The 21,235-nt window shown below is 38.2% G+C and overlaps 1 protein-coding gene across 2 annotated transcripts in view; it reads right to left on the minus strand.

Moving 5' to 3' along the window:
• PRKG1 (protein kinase cGMP-dependent 1) overlaps nucleotides 1-21,235 on the minus strand; it is a 1,303,224-nt gene that overhangs the window by 217,442 nt on the left and 1,064,547 nt on the right. For both annotated transcript variants that reach the window (XM_069567846.1, XM_069567847.1), the window contains one exon: nucleotides 7,817-7,911. In XM_069567846.1, the coding sequence (XP_069423947.1) occupies nucleotides 7,817-7,911 (95 nt within the window). The remainder of the gene's footprint in view (nucleotides 1-7,816; nucleotides 7,912-21,235) is intronic.

Below are 21,235 nucleotides of genomic sequence, written 5' to 3' on the forward strand. Positions count from 1 at the left end.
CCAAAAGAGTAATTTTCACTAAATTTTCACATGTTAATCATAATCCTTACCACACAAAAGACAAAGAAGTAAAGAAAAGGAAAAACCCTCAAAGTCTCAGGTGCAGGAAACCGAGAGGAGAGGAGTCCTATGGTTAGAGAAATGAGCTGGGACTTTGGCAGAAGTGCTCATGAGGGGCAGGTGAAGGAGTCCTGCTATGACCCAATCAAGACCGCAGCGGGGATGGGGCCCTATATAAGCCCTGGAATACTTCTTCACACAAAACACAGGTTTTAGATACAACTCTGTGTGTCGTCACAGGTAAGCCTCAAAAAAGGTTTTCCTTGAGAGAAACAGAAATCCAAGCCTGCAACTGAAAAATCTAAATTCTTTCTATTCTGTCTTCATGGTACAGGGATGGGATCAGGGAAGGACAACACTGGGGGAAGATACAAAAGAGGCTTGAATGGTATCTAGAGTATTCCATTTCCAAATCAGTAAATAATAATCAAACTCAGATACTGCAAAATATTATCATGTTGTGTCCAAGATTTGTTATAATTTGTATTGTTATTTTATTAATTTTTTAAAAAGCAGTTTAAGAAATGTTAGTTAACTCCTAATATTGATGTCTGTTAAAATGGCTTAGTTTATTCATTTTTTAAAAATTTAATTGTAGGATAATTACTTTACAATATTGTGTTGGCTTCTGCCATACATCAACGTGAATCAGCCACAGCTATGCATACGTATACCTGAACCCACCCCTCCCTCCTGAACCCACCTCCCATCTTCTACCCCATCACACCCCTCTAGGTTGTCACAGAGCACTGGACTAAGCTCCCTGTGTCACACAGCAAATTCCCACTTGCTCTCTATTTTACATATGATAACGTATATGTTTCCTTGCTATTCTCTCAATTTGTCCCACCCGCTCCTTCCCTCACTGTGTCCACAAGTTTGTTCTTTATAAAACAAAGCCCTCAGAATGGGAGAAAATAATTGCACATGAAACAAGAGACAAAGGATTGATATACAAGCAGCTCACGCATCTCAATACCAAAACTATAAACCACCAAATCAAAAAAAAAAAAAAAAAAGGGCAGAAGACCTAAACAGACATTTCTCCAAAGAATACAGACAGATGGCCAACAAACTCATGAAAAGATGGTCACCATCACTCATTATTAGAGAAATGCAGATCAAAACGGCAATGAAGTATCACCGCGCCCCCCTCAGAACGGCCATCACTGAAAAATCTACAAACAATAAATGCTGGAGGTGATGTGGAGAAAAGGTTTACTCTCTTTTGTATTAACAAGGGAGGGCCTGGCCTGTGGCCTAGGTGTTCAGAATGATAGACAATAGTTGGGATAGTTCCTGGAGGGAGGAGTCTTGCTGACAGAGGTCTGCTATCAAATACCACCATTTAACAGAGTGGCCCATGGCTGCATTTGGCAGCCAAGGTTCTGTTCCAGTTGCAGAGGCCAAATCTCAAGAGAATCAGAAGCTGTGACCTAAGGAAACTTAGGCATCACCTACTTCAACTGGCTCAGTTTACAAATTCAGATCGAGAGAGATTAACTGGCTTGCTCAGTTAGTGGATGATTCAAAATCTAATGCTCATGCCAGTTCTACCAAGTGTTCTAAACTTGAGTCAAGAAGTAGCAGAACATTCTTGGGAATAGCAATGCTGATGATAAAAAGTAACAATGATGGTGGTGGTGGTGATGATAGCTCGTATTTTTGAGCACTGATATAAGTTCTAAGTACTCACTTTAATGCTTTATAAATATCCACTTGATTATTCCTCGCAACAACCCTCAAAATTAGGCAAAATCATCATCTCCACATAAGATCAAAGGAGAACCTTTCAGGGACTCAAAAGGACAGAGCGGATTCCAACCAAGGCAGTCTGACATTTGAGCTGGAACTCATAAGCATATGCTGTGTTGAAAACTCAAGTGTTAGGGGAAGGGGAAGGATGAGAGAGATGGGGCAAGTGGGAGATCAATCTTTTCTCTCTCAGGTTCAACTAGGGCTTGTATATTTCCCATTACTACAGATGCGAAGTGTGTATTTGGCTTAGAATTTGACATCACCTGATGCCAGTGTGAATTCTACATGATTTTAAGTCAGGTAGAGATCCTAAAGCAATGATATCTCAGAGTGTAGAGGGGTTGACTTACTGGACTATACCTGAAGTAAATTCCCCTAAACACAATTTTAGTTTTCATATACATAAAGAAGTACTTCTGAGAAAAGTAAAACATTTTGCCCTCTGGTGTAGAAAAACCATTATCACAGCAAAAAAATAATGCTTAATCCAAGCTATACTTGAATAATTCACTTTATGTCAACCAAAAAAAAAAAAAAAAAAAGGAAAGCAATAAGTAAACCAAATTTTCCTAGAAATGAGATCCTATTGGTTAGTGAATGTCAATAATGTTGACTAAGGATAGCTAGATTTACGACTACTGTTCTCCATCCAAAAATAAATGAAGCTTGTTAATTCTAGAGAGAGAACTACCATATCATAGTGGGGTTCTGGAGTTGGGTTACTGAGGTTATATTTCAGCTCTGTCATTCAACTATATACTGTGTGTGTTTAATCAATCTAGTATTGCTATTGCTGCTGCTGAGTTGCTTCATTCATGTCTGACTCTTTGTGACCTCATAGACTGCAGTCCATCAGGCTTCTCTGTCCATGGGATTCTCCAAGCAAGAATACTGGAGGGGGTTGCCATGCCCTCCCTCCAGGGGATCTTCACGACCCAGGGATTGAATCCACGTCTCTTATGTCTCCTGCATTGGCAGGTGGGTTCTTCACTACTAGCGCCACCTGGGAAGCCCCAATACTAGTATTTGGCACTCTTAAATTTAAAAAGAATGGTCAAGGGTTAATTTCAATATTACCAATTTGTCAATACTGATCCTTGGAACATCCTCACTAAAATAAAACAAAAATTCCTAGTACACATAAAATTTATTTGTGAAAAAATGAAAATCTGAAATGCCATGTTACACCAACATAGAGAACGCTAACTAAAAAGTTTGTCTTCCATGGATAAAAATCATAAGGTTTCCAAAGAAGCATAGGTATTACTCAAAAGGATATATACACAGCTGCTCAAAAGACTTTATATCCTAAAGTTACATAACTTTTTAAGTTATTTGCAGGGAAACAAGTGAAACAAGTCAATCTGATTTGTGAAAAGTCAGAATTTCTCGTGTGAAACATTGAAATTCAAAGAAAAGATCAAAAAAGAACACAGACATACAAGGAAAACCAGGTTAGTAACTAGAACATCAAAACATTAAAATGTCAAAAAAATAATCAAAACAAGGAAATAACAAGGGTAAAACTAATAGGCTTCCTTCACTGGAATCTAGTTACAGAGCTTTAAAGAGGCATATCTGATTGACAGAAGTCTCAAAATGGCAACTCACAGGTCAAACCATTTGCAGAAATGTTCTGTTTGATAGCAGAGCTATTTTTTAAGTTATAAAATCACATATCTTTTTCAGAATCCATTTTGTCTTCTGGTTTTCAAAGCAGCAGTGAGCTGGAGCTCAGTAATTGCTCCCCTCATTGTATAAGGGTTTGTAGTTTGCACTGGTTTTACTCATCTTATTTTTGTTCCTTCGTAATATATTACCAGCCTGCCATCTATAGGCAAGTGAGCTGATAAACTCTTGTTAGTGTTAGTTGCTCAGGCACATCTTACTCTTTGCCAGACACATGAACTGTAGCCCACCAGGCTCATCTGTCCACAGAAATCTCCAGGCAAGAATACTGGAGTGGACTGCCATTTCCTACACCAGGGAATCTTCCCGACCCAGGGGTTGAACCTGGGTCTCCTGCATTGCGGGCAGATTCTTTACCCTCTGAGTTACCAGGGCTGGGACAAAGTGAGAGTGTTAGTTCCATTTGACTGTCTCTGAACCCATGGACTGTAGCCCACCAGGCTTCTCTGTCCATGGAATTCTCCAGGCAAGAATGTCGGAGTGGTAGCTCCCTTTCTCTAGGGGATCTTCCTGACCCAGGGATCAAACCTGAGTCTCCTGCATAGCAGGCAGATTCTTTACCATCTGGGCCAACAGGGAAGCCCCTGGTAGATAAGCCCTTCAGTTCAGTTAAGTTCAGTTGCTCAGTCGTGTCCAACTCTTTGCGACCCCATGAATCGCATCACGCCAGGCCTCCCTGTGCATCACCATCTCCCGGAGTTCACTCAGACTCACGTCCATCGAGTCCGTGATGCCATCTAGCCATCTGATCCTGGGTCGTCCCCTTCTCCTCCTGCCCCGAATCCCTCCCAGCATCAGAGTCTTTTCCAATGAGTCAACTCTTCCCATGAGGTGGCCAAAGAACTGGAGCTTCAGCTTTAGCATCATTCCTTCCAAAGAAATCCCAGGGTTGATCTCCTTCAGAATGGACTGGTTGGATCTCCTTGCAGTCCAAGGGACTCTCAAGAGTCTTCACCAACACCACAGTTCAAAAGCATCAATTCTTCAGCACTCAGCCTTCTTCACAGTCCAACTCTCACATCCATATATGACCACAGGAAAAACCATAGCCTTGACTAGACGGACCTTAGTTGGCAAAGTAATGTCTCTGCTTTTCAATATACTATCTAGGTTGGTCATAACTTTTCTTCCAAGGAATCTGCAGTGATTTTGGAGCCCCCAAAAATAAAGTCTGACACTGTTTCCACTGTTTCCCCATCTATTTCCCATGAAGTGATGGGACCAGATGCCATGATCTTCGTTTTCTGAATGTTGAGCTTTAAGCCAACTTTTTCACTCTCCTCCTTCACCCTCATCAAGAGGCTTTTTAGCTCCTCTTCACTTTCTGCCATAAGGGTGGTGTCATCTGCATTATCCACCATCAAATTAATTCAACTTATGAAAGTGATCAATTGAAGACAAGTCATGAAAGTGATCAACTTCAGAAAGGATTGCAAGACGGAACATCATTAGGGAGCTTCGTTTGTTCACTCACTCATTCGCTCATTCAACAAATATACACTGAGTTGAAAAGTCTCAGATACTGAGATCAAATAAGAATATAAGCATTTAGGATTTCTTTTCACTAAGAAATTAGGCAGTCTTAGGCAGTCATAGATCTGGATGTATACCAACATGGATGTCATAGAGAGAACTGAGGATAAAACAATGGTGAATTTTAGGAAATGAAATGACAAATTCTAAAAAGTGCTAACAATTTGCTAATAATTGCAGGGATCTCAAAGGATGAGAATTCCAAAGAAGGAGGGGGTGGTCAACAGTGTAAAAGTACGGCTGAGCAGTGAAGTATGGCTGAGTAAAGGAAGATAGAAAACAAAAATCATTCTAAGATATAAGTAGCACATTCCTGACATTTAAGAGGATATAAGTAGAGAAGGCAAATAAAGCCAGGTTGAGTGGTGAGAAAATGAGAGTAAGGGCATAAAAAAAGAGTTGAAGATAGGCTGGAGGGTAGTTGTAATGGGAAATGATGGAGTCGGGTAATTGAGATGGCCAGTGAAGAGGACTGAATATGTGCAGAGACAGATTTGGCACCAGATTTGGCACAAGAACAATCACAAGCTAGAATGAATTCCATCTAGATGGAATCAGTTAGTCAGTTCAGTCACTCAGTCGTGTCTGACTCTTCGTGACCCCATGGACTGCAGCACGCCAGGCTTCCCTGTACATCACCAACTCCTGGAGCTTACTCAAACTCATCTCCATCGAGTCAGAGACGCCATCCAACCATTTCACCTTCTGTCGTCCCCTTCTCTTCCCGCCTTCAATCTTTCTCAGCATCAGGGTCTTTTCCAATGAGTCAGTTCTTCGTATCAGATAGCCAAAATATTGGAGTTTCAGCTTCCACATCACTCCTCCCAATGAATATTCAGGACTGATTTCCTTTAGGATAGACTAGTTGGATGTCCTTGCAGTCCAAGGGACTCTCAAGAGTCTTTTCCAACACCACAGTTCAAAAGCATCAATTCTTTATTCTCAGCTTTCTTTATAGTCCAACTCTCACACCCATACATGACTACTGGAAAAACCATAGCTTTGACTAGATGGACCTTGTTGGCAAAGTAATGTCTCTGCTTTTCAATATGCTGTCTAGATTGGTCATAGATTTTTTCCCAAGGAGAAAGCATCTTTTAATTTCATGGCTGCAGTCACTATCTGCAGTGATTTTGGAGCCCCCTAAATGGACGACCACTAACTTAAATTTTGATATCAAAAATTGGTAACTTTTCTGTAAACCGTATCCCCAAGTTCACTTCTTGAGACACATTCTGAAAAGGTGTTTTCACTCTAAGACTTTCTTTAGTTTGCACCAAAAATTCACTGACAATAAGTTACAAGAGAAAATCTGTCAATAATCAGTTATGTTTTATTTTCTGGTGTCACTTGCGATCTCAATCAGAAATTATTGAAATGTTTCTCTTTCTTTGCCTCTGCTTGAAATGGACATTTTCTACAGAGGCATTTAATCCTGGACTAATGAAATCAGGTAATATTATTCTTGAGAATCCTCTCTATATAATAATAATCAAGAGAAAGCAAGATTAAAATACAAATGATTTTTTTTCAGTTTATATTAGGATGATGATACCTATTGCCTTTCTTTGTATATTCACATTGAATATGGTATTTCTTTCAACTTTGCCATTGGAAATATCTAATGGCAAGTACCTGTTCATTAAATAGGGCTCAAACGGTCTCCGTAAAGAAAAAAGAAAATCAAATGCATTTAATTCCTAATTTTCATAAGGTAATGTGCCCTGAGTCAGATGACTTATCTGTATCTGTTTCAGTTCTGTAGCTGTGAAACGGTAAGAGAAAATAAAACCTGCCGACTGATTGTGGTTTAAAAAAAAAAAACAAAAAACTCCTGAATACTTTTTAGCAAAATGTTTATAATGCAGTTTCTTAAACAAAGGCATAATTTGGAATGGAAGCAAACCTGACTGTTCCAAATATTTTAGGAATTGTCCTATTGCTCTCTCTTTAGTATACACACCTGCACCTGGAATTTGATACAAAAATAAATGTTTATTGGTTATTAGTTATGCAAGTGGTTGATGTAACTTGAAAAGTCTCATAGATAGATAAATAGACATATAATTGAGATGCGCTGCTTATTGGGACACACTGGTAGGTATCTGTCTTCTTGTCATGCATTCTGTAAGACGCATGGTACAAAGTCAACTGGGTTTTTTCAGCTGTATATGGGAAGACATTTCAAGTGCTTGCTGTTGAGTTTACAAGTAGAATTTCAGTGACCCTGCAGTCACACCTTTATGAGTCCAGCCTTTCAAGCCCATCCACAGAGAGTGTGAATATTCATTACCTTCCCTTGCAACTCCTCCTCTTCCTCCACTACCACAGCCAGAGATGACAGCCACCACCCAGAACCCCAGAGGTGAACCGCAGAAGGCTTCACTGCCTTCTGATGTATTGTCTGTACAGTCAGGTTTAGGGATTTTAAAATTCTCAACCAGTCATCTTCCTATATGATTCCAAGTAAAACCGTCATACATAATAGGCTTTGCAGAGACTTCTCCTGATCTTTAAAGTCTTTATAGAGATTACAATTGAGGAGAATTGTTACCAAATCAAATGAAATAAAATAATTTATTACATAAATTAACCATCAATTCTAAAGTCTACCCAAACAGATTGTAAGCTCAGCTGGAAATGGGTAAAATAGGATCATCAAGGGTCTGTGTCTGATGATAGAATAAGAACTAAATACCCATTGTGCTAGAAGTTCAATATGTAAGACATTTATGTAGCACTCAACCAAAAACTTTGTAACATGTGATCTACTTACCCCTGCAAGGCTTTCTCTCCAAACCAATCTCCTTTTCCTAAGGTTCTAAGAAAGACCGGTTCTTCATTTGGCGAGTCTTCACGAGTGACATTAACCTAGAAAGAGAAACAATAAAAGCCTATATCCACTGCATACATACTGGATGATCAAATAAACACTAGTTAATGATGTTCACTTCACTTCTTATTTTTTTTAACTTATTTGTATGAAGAGAAAAAGTACATTATCACTAGAGGGGACAAAGAATAGTATCACAAATTCCCATGCACTCCAAGAAATAACCCCCAAATATTTTGTCATACTTTGCAGCCTTTGTCCAGAAATAATAAATTATTCAGAAATTTGAATTTCACTCAAATCCTCTTCTCTATTCCCATTTCCAACTTCCTATGAAGCAATTACTATGATGAATTTAACGAGAGCTCCTTCAGTCTTTTATCTGTGTTTACATGCATGTGTTTTTAAAATATATGAAGAGCATAATACAGTACGGATCATTCTGCTACTTACACTTTTCTCTTAACATTTTAATTTTTCATACCAGGCTACTATACGTATAAATCTAGCTCATTCATTTTAACGTTTAAGTGTCTTCTTCCATCCCATATTTATTTATCAGTTGCCTTGCAGATGTACACTTATACTGCCTCAATTTTTTGGCTTTTTTTAACATACACCTTTGTGTGTGCATCCCAGTTTCTCTAGGATATGCTTCTCTCTTTGCTAAGAAGAATCCTTCATTAGGATCCATTCAAAGCCTGCATCCAAAGGCCAATTATATTTTCATAAAGACTTCCTGCAGGTCTCTACCTTTCTATCATCCTCATGATCTACGTTTCATTCAGTAAGATTTCTTTTTTGAAGATATAAAAATGACACATATGTCTTTATTTTACCGCAATAAACAGTATGCTCATCAAAGAAATGAGTACTTTTTGGCATTCTCTATAATTTATAGTAAGCACTCAATAAAAAACAGTAAATTACATGAACAGAAAAGCTTCATTACTATTGTAACAAGATTTCTCTACCCATATAGGACTTGGGAAGCAAATGTATTTGTTGCATGAATGAAGTCCATGGAAAGCAAATGTATTTGTTGCATGAAGACCATGAAGACATAAATGCAGTAAATTGTACCTTTGTGTTAATCCACTTCCTTCTAAAGCTCTACAAATATTCATAATACTGGCTATGTGTCGTCTAGAAAGGTTAAAATTCACCTTCCTGAAAAATGTAATGAAGTAGAAAAACTAATTTCTTGAGACAATGCCAGACACTTAAACACATTTAAAAATACTATGCTTCAAGTTTTTGAATTTAGAGATTGGATGTCAAAGACCAGAATTTTTTAAGTATTAAGAAGGTCTATGCAAGGTAGAGGGAATTCAATTATTATTCTCCACTGATCCATTTGATTACTCCTCCATAAGGTGTTTCAAAACCATGGGAATGTGGTTGTTAACACTTACCACTAAGCTGTATCAGAGAGCTATTCATTTGCATACTAATGTGGATTTCATGAATGTAAATGGAAATAAACTAGCCTAGTGGTTCTCAAATTTCTATGTGTGTGTATCTGTGTGTGTCGGAGCATGGTGGTCTTGTTTAAAATAAAGGTTACCGAACTCACTTGACTCTTATTCCTGAGGTTCTGAATGAATGGGTTTTGTAAATCTGCATTTCAAAAGATTAGTGTCTGACAAACATTGATACATTGCTTCATTTCTGAATCTCAGTTTGCTCTTCACAATGAAACAACTCAGAAAAATTATTTCTGTCAATCCTCCTGGCTGTTAAAAATAAGTCATGAACTAAGGTGTAATACAACATAGGTTAAGCTCATTAATTCAAATTAGATATAAGAATGCCTATAACTGTATATTACCATTTGGGTAACACAAACTATTATAAATTCAAATTGGCAGACTTATGCAAGCCATGGAGAAATTTCAGTGAGTTTTGAAATGTTCTTTAAAAACATGTTAACTGAGGATTTCCCTGGTGGTCCAGTGGTTAAGAATCTGTCTACCAATGCACGGGACATGGGTTCTATCCCTGATCCAAGAAGATCCTACATGCTGCAAGGCAGCTAAGCCCCAGCGCCAAAACTGCTGAGCCTGTGTACCCTAGAGGCCCTGCTCTGCAGCAAGAAAAGCCACCGCAATGAGAAGCCCGTGCCCTCTAACTAGAGAATGTCCCACCTGCAGTGTATAAGTTCCTGCTCACCATAACTAAAGATAGCCTACGCACAGCGATAAAGACCCAGCGCAGCCAAACACACACACACACACACACAACGTTACTGAAATGCTAGAGACATAAAAAATGGTTCACTTACAGAATAAACCACTTTTTGCTTCTATGATAAATATGAGAAAAATTTATCTCCTACAGTTCATATATGTGAAAAAATAAGCATCTCAAAGAGCAAGAATAAAAGTTTAAAAGTTGTAGTTTCCATAGTTTTTCTTTGTATTAGTGTGCTGTGCTGTGTGCTTATTTGCTCGGTCATGTCTGACTCTTTGCAACCCCATGGACTGTAGCCTGCCAGGCTCCTCTGTCCATGGGGATTCTCCAGGTAAGAATACTGGAATGGGCTGCCATGCCCTCCTTCAGGGGGTCTTCCCAACCCAGGGATGGAACTCAGGTCTCCCACATTGCAGGGGGATTCTTTACCATATGATCCACCAGGGAAGTCCATATATATAGTGAATAATTCTAAATGTTTGCAGACACCAGTTATGAACATTTGCAGCTTTAATTCTTAAAAAAAAACCCAAACCAATCCGATGTAGAAAAAGTTATATTATACAGAGATAGCATTCTAATCTTGATCCGTATACGTAGTCTTTTTACCTAAACTACAAAGTACCTTACGATCCACAAAACTGTAGAAGGGAACTAGTTAGGGAGCTTTAGAGATATTTAGTCTATTTGAACCACCTTGCCCCACAAATGAGAGAATTATCTCATTTGGATGTGTTTTTGCTGTGTGTTACTTAAATGAGAACATCAATGAAGAGCATCCTATCTGTTAGTGCCCCCAAAAGTTGGTTCTTTTTTCCTTATTTTCCCCTTTGTTCCATTTCTCTCATTTATTTCAGAAATTCCATGCTTTTGATTGTAATAATCCCATATCTCAACTAATACTCTTATTGCCATGAAGTGCTTTTTAGAACAAAATCACTTTTAGTTCCAGGTAGATAAAAGAGGAGCATATTTTTATAATCCCTTTACTTATATATATATTAATTTTTCTATAAAACATATGCAAAGTCTTATAATTTAAAATTTTAGAGCATTTTAAAAATTATGTATAAAGTTTTAAAATTAGGAATCAAAATAGAAATTAGCTGTTTTAAATGGGACACATAAATTTAAACTCAAAATCCAAAATCTTTTATTCATTGAAGAATGAATACAGAATAAAGCATGAATACAATAATATCAATGTATTCAACCAGCATGTTTAACGAAAAACAACTCCAGAACAGCAACAAATAAATGTTTTTGTACAGATTCAGCAGGTTTTATAAGCAAAACAATGTTTGTTGTAAAGAAATATGGAAATCAAAGATATGTGGGGACAGACCCAGCTAGAGAATAGGGTTAAGTAAACATTTTCACACCTGTGTGATTAATACATTATAAAAATGAGGAGTCCCCAAATCAAAGCAACTCCCTTTTCAAGTAACGTTCAACACATATTGCTCAAAAACGGGTCCTATTATACCAAAAAAAAGTATTCCCTAATGTAAAAAACAAACAAACAAAACACTTTTAAGAGGTATATCTGATCATATAGGGCATATACAAGGAAAGAAACTTTCTGAGCTTGAAGTGTGCCTGCCTCCCTTGAGTCGTTAGTTAAATTCAGTTGGGTAAGACCTATGGCTCCTATGAGTCTGACTGACAACTGAATCTTTTGTGCAACACAGTAATGAATTCGAGTCTCATTCACTATATGCCCACCCCCTCCCACAAAACATCTCTGGTGACACTTATGTTCATGATTCTCTTTCTGGTGCTTCTAATTTAGTGAATGTCTGTGCATGAACTCACATGCACCTCATTCCATGCGTAAACACCATGTGTTTACTTGGTTTTAAACTTACTATAAATACCATGCCACACATATCCTTCAACTTGTTTCTTTTGATCAGCATTCCATTTGACTTATCCAATTCATCCATGTTAATATATGAGGCTGTAGTTTATTTCCTGTTTGTATAGTATGCCATTATATGAATATTATATATTAATTCTTATGTATATGTGAGTTTTTCCAGGTTGATGTTGTTATATTTTAGTTTTGCACTATAACGACATTACTCATGAATGTTTTTGCATGTCTTGTGGTAGCCATGGGAAAGTGTTTCATTAGGATCACTACTTAATGAATGAAGAACATGGTTATAAAGTACATGCATCTTCTCTCTTTCACTAGGTATCGACTAGTCTTGTTACAAAGAAGTCACAACAACTTATTAATGCATTTCTACCATCAGTGAATGAAAGTTCATTTTGTACTACACTGTCATCAACACTTGTTGCTTTTATTATCCTATGGGTCATTAGTATTTTTTGTGATACATCTGATTATGATTTTTGCTGATTTTTCTATTGAACTGATTGTCATTTTTATTGATTCATAAGACTAGTTTATCTTTTTATTGTGTTTATGATACTTCACACCAAACTTTTTAATTTAAATGTGATCATATTTAACCACACTATTCCTTCTTGATTATGCTTTAGAATACTCATTTAAGAAATTCTTCCCTATTCAAAATGATAGAGATATTCTCCACATTGTCTTTTTTTTTTCTAGTTTGTTCTTTTACATTCAGGTTGGGAATTGACCTTTCCGTACACTGTGATCCAGTTTTGTGTATTGGAATCTGCGTTACCAGTGCTGTCCCAAATCAAGTTTCCATAGATCATGGATCTTTATTTGAGGTCACTATTCCTATTCTGACAAATTTACCTAGTTCTTAATAGAATTAAGACTACATTTGCTTCATTACTTTAACCTTACAATGAGTCTTTATATCTACTTAAAGTAATTCTCCCCAATATATTCTTCTACCTTTCAAATGTTTTAGCCATTTTGGTCTTTTGCTAGTGTCTTTAAATAAAATTTGCCTCTTAAACAAATTGAATACTTTCTTTTTGTTGTTGTTTTCTTTTTTATTATATTTTATTTTACTTTACAACATTGTATTGGTTTCGCCATACTTCAACATGAATCCGCCACGGGTGTACACGTGTTCCCCATCCTGAACCCCCCTCCCTCCTCCCTCCTCGTACCAGCCCTCTGGGCCATCCCAGTGCACCAGCCCCAAGCATCCTGTATCCTGCATCGAACCTGGACTGGCGATTCGTTTCATACATGATATCATACATGTTTCAATGCCATTCTCCCAAATCATCCCACCCTCCCCCTCTCCCACAGAGTCCAAAAGACTGTTCTATACATCTGTGTCTCTTTTGCTGTCTCACATACAGGGTCATCATTGCCATCTTTCTAAATTCCATATACACGTGTTAGTATACTGTATTGGTGTTTTTCTTTCTGGCTTACTTCACTCTGTGTAATAGACTCCAGTTTCATCCATCTCATTAGAACTGATTCAAATGTATTCTTTTTAATGGCTGAGTAATACTCCATTGTGTATATGTACCACAGCTTTCTTATCCATTCATCTGCTGATGGACATCTAGGTTGCTTCCATGTCCTGGCTATTATAAACAGTGCTGTGATGAACATTGGGGTACATGTGCCTCTTTCAAGTGTGGTTTCCTCAGTGTGTATGCCCAGCAGTGGGATTGCTGGGTCATAAGGCAGTTCTATTTGCAATTTTTTAAGGAATCTCCACACTGTTCTCCATAGTGGCTGTACTAGTTTGCATTCCCACCAACAGTGTAAGAGGGTTCCCTTTTCTCCACACCCTCTCCAGCATTTATTGCTTGTAGACTTTTGGATCGCAGCCATTCTGACTGGTGTGAAATGGTACCTCATTGTGGCTTTGATTTGCATTTCTCTGATAATGAGTGATCTTGAGCATTTTTTATGTTTGTTAGCCATCTGTATGTCTTCTTTGGAGAAATGTCTATTTAGTTCTTTGGTCCATTTTTTGATTGGATCGTTTATTTTTCTGGAATTGAGCTGCAGGAGTTGCTTGTACATTTTTGAGATTAGTTGTTTGTCAGTTGCTTCATTTGCTATTATTTTCTCCCATTTCAAACGCTGTCTTTTCACCTTGCTTATAGTTTCCTTTGTTGTGCAGAAGCTTTTAATTTTAGTTAGATCCCATTTGTTTATTTTTGCTTTTATTTCCAATATTCTGGGAGGTGGGTCATAGAGGATCCTGCTGTGATTTATGTCGGAGAGTGTTTTGCCTAAGTTCTCCTCTAGGAGTTTTATAGTTTCTGGTCTTATGTTTAGGTCTTTAATTCATTTTGAGTTTATTTCTGTGTATGGTGTTATATTGAATACTTTCTGTTAGCTATATTCTTCAGTTCAGTTCAGTCACTCAGCCGTGTCCAACCCTTTGCGACCCCATGAATTTCAGCACGCCAGGCCTCCCTGTCCATCACCATCTCCCGGAGTTTACTCAAACTCATGTCCATTGAGTCGGTGATGCCATCCAGCTGTCTCATCATTTGTCGTCCCTTTCTCCTCCTGCCCCCAATCCCTCCCAGCATCAGAGTCTTTTCCAATGAGTCAACACTTCGCATGAGGTGGTCAAAGTACTGGAGTTTCAGCTTTAGTATCATTCCTTCCAAAGAACACCCAGGACTGATCTCCTTTAGAATGGACTGGTTGGATCTCCTTGCAGTCCAAGGGACTCTCAAGAGTCTTCTCCAACACCACAGTTCAAAAGCATCAGTTCTTCGGTGCTCAGCTTTCTCCACAATCCAACTCTCACATCCATACATGACTACTGGAAAAACCATAGCCTTGACTAGATGGACCTTTGTTGGCAAAGTAATGTCTCTACTTTTGAATATGCTATCTAGGTTGGTCATAACTTTCCTTCCAAGGAGTAATCATCTTTTAATTTCATGGCTGCAGTCACCATCTGCAGTGATTTTGGAGCTCCCAAAAATAAAGTCTGACACTATTTCCACTGTTTCCCCATCTATTTCCCATGAAGTGATGGGACCAGATGCCACAATCTTCGTTTTCTGAATGTTGAGCTTTAAGCCAACTTTTTCACTCTCCTCTTTCACTTTCATCAAGAGGCTTTTCAGTTCCTCTTCACTTTCTGCCATAAGGGTGGTATTCTGCATATGTGAGATTATTGATATATCTCCTGGCAATCTTGATTCCAGCTTGTGTTTCTTCCAGTCCAGTGTTTCTCATGATGGACTCTGCATAGAAGTTAAATAAGCAGGGTGACATTATACAGCACTGACGTACTCCTTTTCCTATTTGGAACCAGTCTGTTGTTCCATGTCCAGTTCTAACTGTTGCTTCCTGACCTGCATATAGGTTTCTCAAGAGGCAGGTCAGGTGGTCTGGGATTCCCATCTCTTTCAGAATTCTCCACGGTTTATTGTGATCCACACAGTCAAAAGCTTTTTCATAGTCAATAAAGCAGAATAGATGTTTTTCTGGAACTCTCTTGCTTTTTCCATGATCCAGTTGATGTTGGCAATTTGATCTCTGGTTCCTCTGCCTCTTCTAAATCTAGCTTGAACATCAGGAAGTCCACAGTTCATGTATTGCTGAAGCCTGGCTTGGAGAATTTTGAGCATTACTTTACTAGCATGTGAGATGAGTGCAATTGTGCGGTAGTTTGAGCATTCTTTGGCATTGCCTTTCTTTGGGATTGGAATGAAAATTGACCTTTTCCAGTCCTGTGGCCACTGCTGAGTTTTCCAAATTTGCTGGCAGATTGAGTGCAGCACTTTCACAGCATTATCTTTTAGGATTTAAAACAGCTCAACTGGAATTCCATCACCTCCACTAGCTTTGTTCGTAGTGATGCTTTCTAAGGCCCACTTGACTTCACATTCCAAGACATCTGGCTCTGGGTGAGTGATCACACCATCATAATTATGTGGGTCATGAAGATCTTTTTTGTACAGTTCTTCTGTGTATTCTTGCCATCTCTCCTTAATATCTTCTGCTTCTGTTAGGTCCATACCATTTCTGTTCTTTATCGAGCCCATCTTTGCATGAAATGTTCCCTTGGTATTTCTAATTTTCTTGAACAGATCTCTGCTGCTGCTAAGTCACTTCAGTTATGTCTGACTCTGCGCGACCACATAGACAGCAGCCCACCAGGCTCCCCCATCCCTGGGATTCTCCAGGCAAGAACACTGGGGTGGGTTGCCATTTCCTTCTCCAACGCATGAAAGGGAAAAGTGAAAGTGAAGTCGCTCATGCTTGCCCAACTCTTAGTGACTCCATGGACTGCAGCCCACCAGGCTCTTCCATCCAAGAGACTTTCCAGGCAAGAGTACTGGAGTGGGGTGCCGTTGCCTTCTCCGTGAACAGAACTCTAGTCTTTCCCATTCCGTTGTTTTCCTTTATTTCTTGCATTGATTGCTGAGTAAGGCTTTCTTATCTCTTCTTGCTATTCTTTGGAACTCTGCATTCAGATGCTTATATCTTTCCTTTCCTCCTTTGCTGTTCACTCTTCTTTTTACAGCATTTGTAAGGCCTCCCCAGACAGCCATTTTGCTTTTTTGCATTTCCTTTCCATGTTATATTCTTAAGTACTTGATTTTAGAAATCATTATTAATTACACATTTTTAAAACTGTATTTTTAACTGAGTTTACTGGTATTTAGAAATACATGTAGTTTTCAAAATGATCATAAAGTAACATTGACTTTTGCTATTCTTTTAGCAGAGAGTCCGATGAATGAAAATACATGTATGGATGCGTGTTGCTCAGTCGTGTCTGACTCTTTACCACACTATGGACTGTAGCCGACCAGACTCCCCTGTCCATGGAGTTCTCCAGGGAAGAATAGTGGAGTGGGAAGCCATTTCCTTCTCCCGTGCATCATCCTAACCCAGGGATCAAAGCCAGGCCTCCTGCTTTGCAGGCAGATTCCTTACCATCTGAGTCACCAGGAAAGTCCCAATACATGTATGTGCTCAGCTGCTTCAGTCGCGTCCAACTCTGTATGATCCTACAGACTGCTGCCTGCCAGGCCCCTCTGTCCACGGGGTTCTCCAAGGCAAAAATAGTGGAGCAGGTTGCCATTCCCTTCTCCTGGTGGATCCACCTGACCCAGAGATGGAAACCACAGCGCCTCCTGCCTCTTCTGCATTGCAGGCAGATTCTTTACCACTGACCCACCTGGGAAGCCCAAATACCTGTATAGATTTGCTTAACATCTTCTATAACTGGATATAGAACAATTCTATCACCTCAAGAAATGCCTTCATGCTATGAGTTTATGGTCACAGCCTACCCCAAGTCTTGGCCCTAGAAACCAGTGGTCTGTTTTGTATCATATGTTTTATCTTTCTGATAATGTCAGGTAAATGGAATAATAAAATATTTAACCTTTTGAGACTGGCTCTTTTTTTTTTTAACTTATAATGCCTTTGAGATTCATTCAAATTGTTACATTATATCGAAGCTCATTCTTTTTTTTGCTGAGTAATGTCCCATTGAATGAATGTGCCACAATGTATCGATTCATCCACTAAAGGGCATTTCAGTTTGGGGCAATAGTGAATCAAGATTCTGTAAACATTGATGCATTATTTTTGCTTGGATTTTGTTTTCATTTATCTAGAATAAATACCAAAAAGTAAAAATATTAGGTCATATGGTAATTGCTTTTTTAAATCTGTATAGTTTCAGAATAGTTTTACCATTTTGCATTCCCACCAGTAACGTATTAGAGACGCAGTTGCCCAGCATCCTCACTAGTACTCAGGATTGTCATCATATTTTTTTCATTTTAGCTATTCTATTAATCACACAATGGTATCCTTTGGTTTTAATATGCAATTCCCTAATAATTAATGTTATTATAATTGAATTATATGTGATTATAATTTAATTATAATTAATAATTAAAAATAGAGACTGGTTTCTCCAGTAATCATGTCAGAGTTAGACAATAAGTAATCATTGTCAGAGTTAGACAATAAGGAAGGCTGAGCATTGAAGAATTGATGCTTTTGAACTGTGGTGTTGGGGAAGACTCTTGAGAGTCCCTTGGACTGCAAGGAGATCCAACCAGTCCATCCTAAAGAAATCAATCCTGAATACTCATTGGATGCTGAAGCTGAAGCTCCAGTACTTTTTCCGCCTGATGTGAAGAGCTGACTGTTTAGAAAAGACCCTGGTGCTGGGAAAGATTGACGGCAGGAGGCAAAGGGGACGACAGAGGACGAGATGGCTGAATGGCATCACTGACTCGACGGACACCAGAAGATGGTGAAGGACCTGGAAGCCTGGCATGCTGCAGCTCAGGGAGCTGCAAACAGTCGGACACACCTGAGCGACTGAACAGCAACAGTTAACAACATTAAATATCTTCTCACATGGTTTCTCATCTTTATATATACTTTGTTCAAATGCCTAGTCAAGGGCCTTGTCCATTTTCAAAAATTTGATAGTTTGCTTTTTTAAATTGACTTTTGGATGTTCTTTACATAGGCTCAATATAAGCACTTTGCCAGGTGTGTGATTTGCCAACATTTTCAGTGTTTAGTTTACCCCTTCATTCTCATAATAAAAGTGTCTTTCATAAAAGATGTCTGTAATTTTGATAATGCCAAATTCATCTTTTCTTTGTTTGTTTTATGGACTGTGCTTTTGGTGTCATGGCTAGGAACTTTTGACCTAGCCAAGCCACAAAGATTTTCTTCTAGAAGTTTTACAGTTGTGCATTTTATTTTTAAATATACTATTAATTACAGCTATGAACTTTAGATCAAGACTTTTTCCACCTATGGGTAACCAATCATTCAAATATAATTTCCCGAAAAGACTGCTCTTTCTCCACTCATTGCTTTCACTATTAAGTGTGATGTTAGCTGTAAGTACTTTGTATATATCAATTAGTAATTTGAGGACGATCTCTTATATTCCTAATTTTCTGAGAGTTTTTATTGTACATAATGTTACATATGTCAGATGCTTTCATTGCATCAACTGACATGACAATACGACTTTTGTCTTTTGAATATTGAAATGATAGATATTACTGAATGATTCAGATTTTTCAAAATTTATAGTAAGGTGTCTAGTTGTACAGTATCCAAAAGTCAGCAATTGCAGCATTCAGCAATTGCAGCGTGGCTACTGATACCACTAAGAAGCTGAATATTTTAAGTTAGTTAATTTTAATTTAGACAGTAAGTGGAACTAATGACTACTGTGTTAGGTTTTGAAGATATAAAATAGCAAAGGAAAAGTGCTGAACAATGTTGACCTAGCTAAGCTTATATTAATTTTAATAATTTATCTGTCTACATAAAAAACAAAAGAAACTAAAATCAGACCATCTGTAACTAATTACTGTCTTACTTCTTCATTTCCAAATGTTATATTTTTTTCTTACTTCAGTGGTTGGAATGTTTAGCTCCACACGGAACAAAAATGGGGATAATATGCATCTTTGTTTTGCACTTGATCTAAAATGAAAGGCTTCTCATGTTTCACCCTGACACACACATATATACATAGACACACAATTTCTATACGAGAATACTGTCAGTATTGAACAACAGTAAACATTGTGTTAAGCCAATCTGTTTAACCAACATTCTTACACACTTGTTAATTCAAAGCAAAGCCATGTGGTTTAAAATGGCATTTAATAAATAAAAATCTTTGATATATTTTTTCTAATGGTAGCATATAAGGTATATTGAATATAATAAAAACAAAATCAAAATGCATCTCAATTATTATTCAAACTCTGAAGTTCTGTCTACAACTCTTAATCAATTTTTGTTCAACTCATTTATGGAGGGAGATTTGTTGATGTAACCCAACTACAAGGACACATAAGTTTTATCAGAGATATTTTTCATGTTCAACTGTGAATCTTTGCGTGCTTTACAGTCTGATGGGGGCACAAGACATGTTTTCAGGCAACTGGAATGGATGGATTGAAAGTACAGGGAACTAAGAACTCAGCTTCTTCCTGAGGCATCGTCAGGGACTCAGATTTCACCACAGCATCCTGCCTCATTTTAGAAAACAGTTTGTATAGGTTTAATGGTAGGAAAAAATATATTTCAAAAATTAATTTATGATTATTTCTCTTTGTGCATATGTGCTTTATGAAAAAATAAAAATGGCTTTATACTTAAATAAAGGAACTTCAGTTCATTTCAGTTCGGTCGCTCAGTCATGTCCAACTCTTTGTGACCCCATGGACTGCAGCATGCCAGGCTTCCCTGTCCATCACCAACTCCTGGAGCTTGCTCAAACTCATGTCCATCCAGCTGGTAATGCCATCCAACCATCTCACCTTCTGTCATCCTCCTCTCCTACCTTCAATCTTTCCCAGCATCAGGGTGTTTTCCAATGAGTCAGTTCTTCGCATCAGGTGGCCAGAGTATTGGAACTTCATTTTTATCATCAGTCCTTCCAATGAATATTCAGGACCGGTTTCCTTTAGGATGGACTGGTTGGATCTCCTTGCAGTCCAAGGGACTCTCAAGTGTCTTCTCCAACACCACAGTTCAAAAGCATAGATTATTTGGTGCTCAGCTTTCTTTATAGATCAACTCTCACATCTGTACATGACTACTGGAAAAATCATAGCTTTGACTAGACGAACCTTTGGTGGCAAAGACATGTCTCTGCTTTTTAATATGCTGTCTAGATTGGTCACAGCTTTTCTTCCAAGGAGTAAGCGTTTTTAAGTTTCATGGCTGCAGTCACCAACTGCAGTTATTTTGGAGCCCAAGAAAACAAAGTCTCTCACTGTTTCCACTGTTTCCCCATTTATTGGCCATGAAGTGATGGGACTGGATGCCATGATTTAAAGTTTTCTGACTGTTGAGCTTTAAGATAACTATTTCCACTCTCCTCTTTCACTTTCATCAAGAGGCACTTTAGTTCTTCTTTGCTTTCTGCAGTAAGGGTGGTGTCATCTGCATATCTGATGTTATTGATATTTCTCCAGGCAATCTTGATTCCAGTTTGTGCTTCATCCAGTCCAGCATTTCACATGATGTACTGTGCATATAAGTTAAACAAGCAGGGTGACAATATACAGCTTTCACGAACTCCTTTCCCGATTTGGAACCAGTCTGTTGTTCCATGTCCAGTTCTAACTATTGCTTCTTGACCTGCACACAGATTTCTCAGGAGGCAGGTCAGGCGGTCTAGGATTCCCATCTCTTTTAGAATTTTCCAGTTTGTTGTGATCCACACAGTCAAAGGCTTTGGCATAGGCAATAAAGCAGAAGTAGAT

Source organism: Ovis canadensis, chromosome 22 (assembly GCF_042477335.2).
Source record: "Ovis canadensis isolate MfBH-ARS-UI-01 breed Bighorn chromosome 22, ARS-UI_OviCan_v2, whole genome shotgun sequence".
Lineage (NCBI taxonomy): Eukaryota > Metazoa > Chordata > Mammalia > Artiodactyla > Bovidae > Ovis > Ovis canadensis.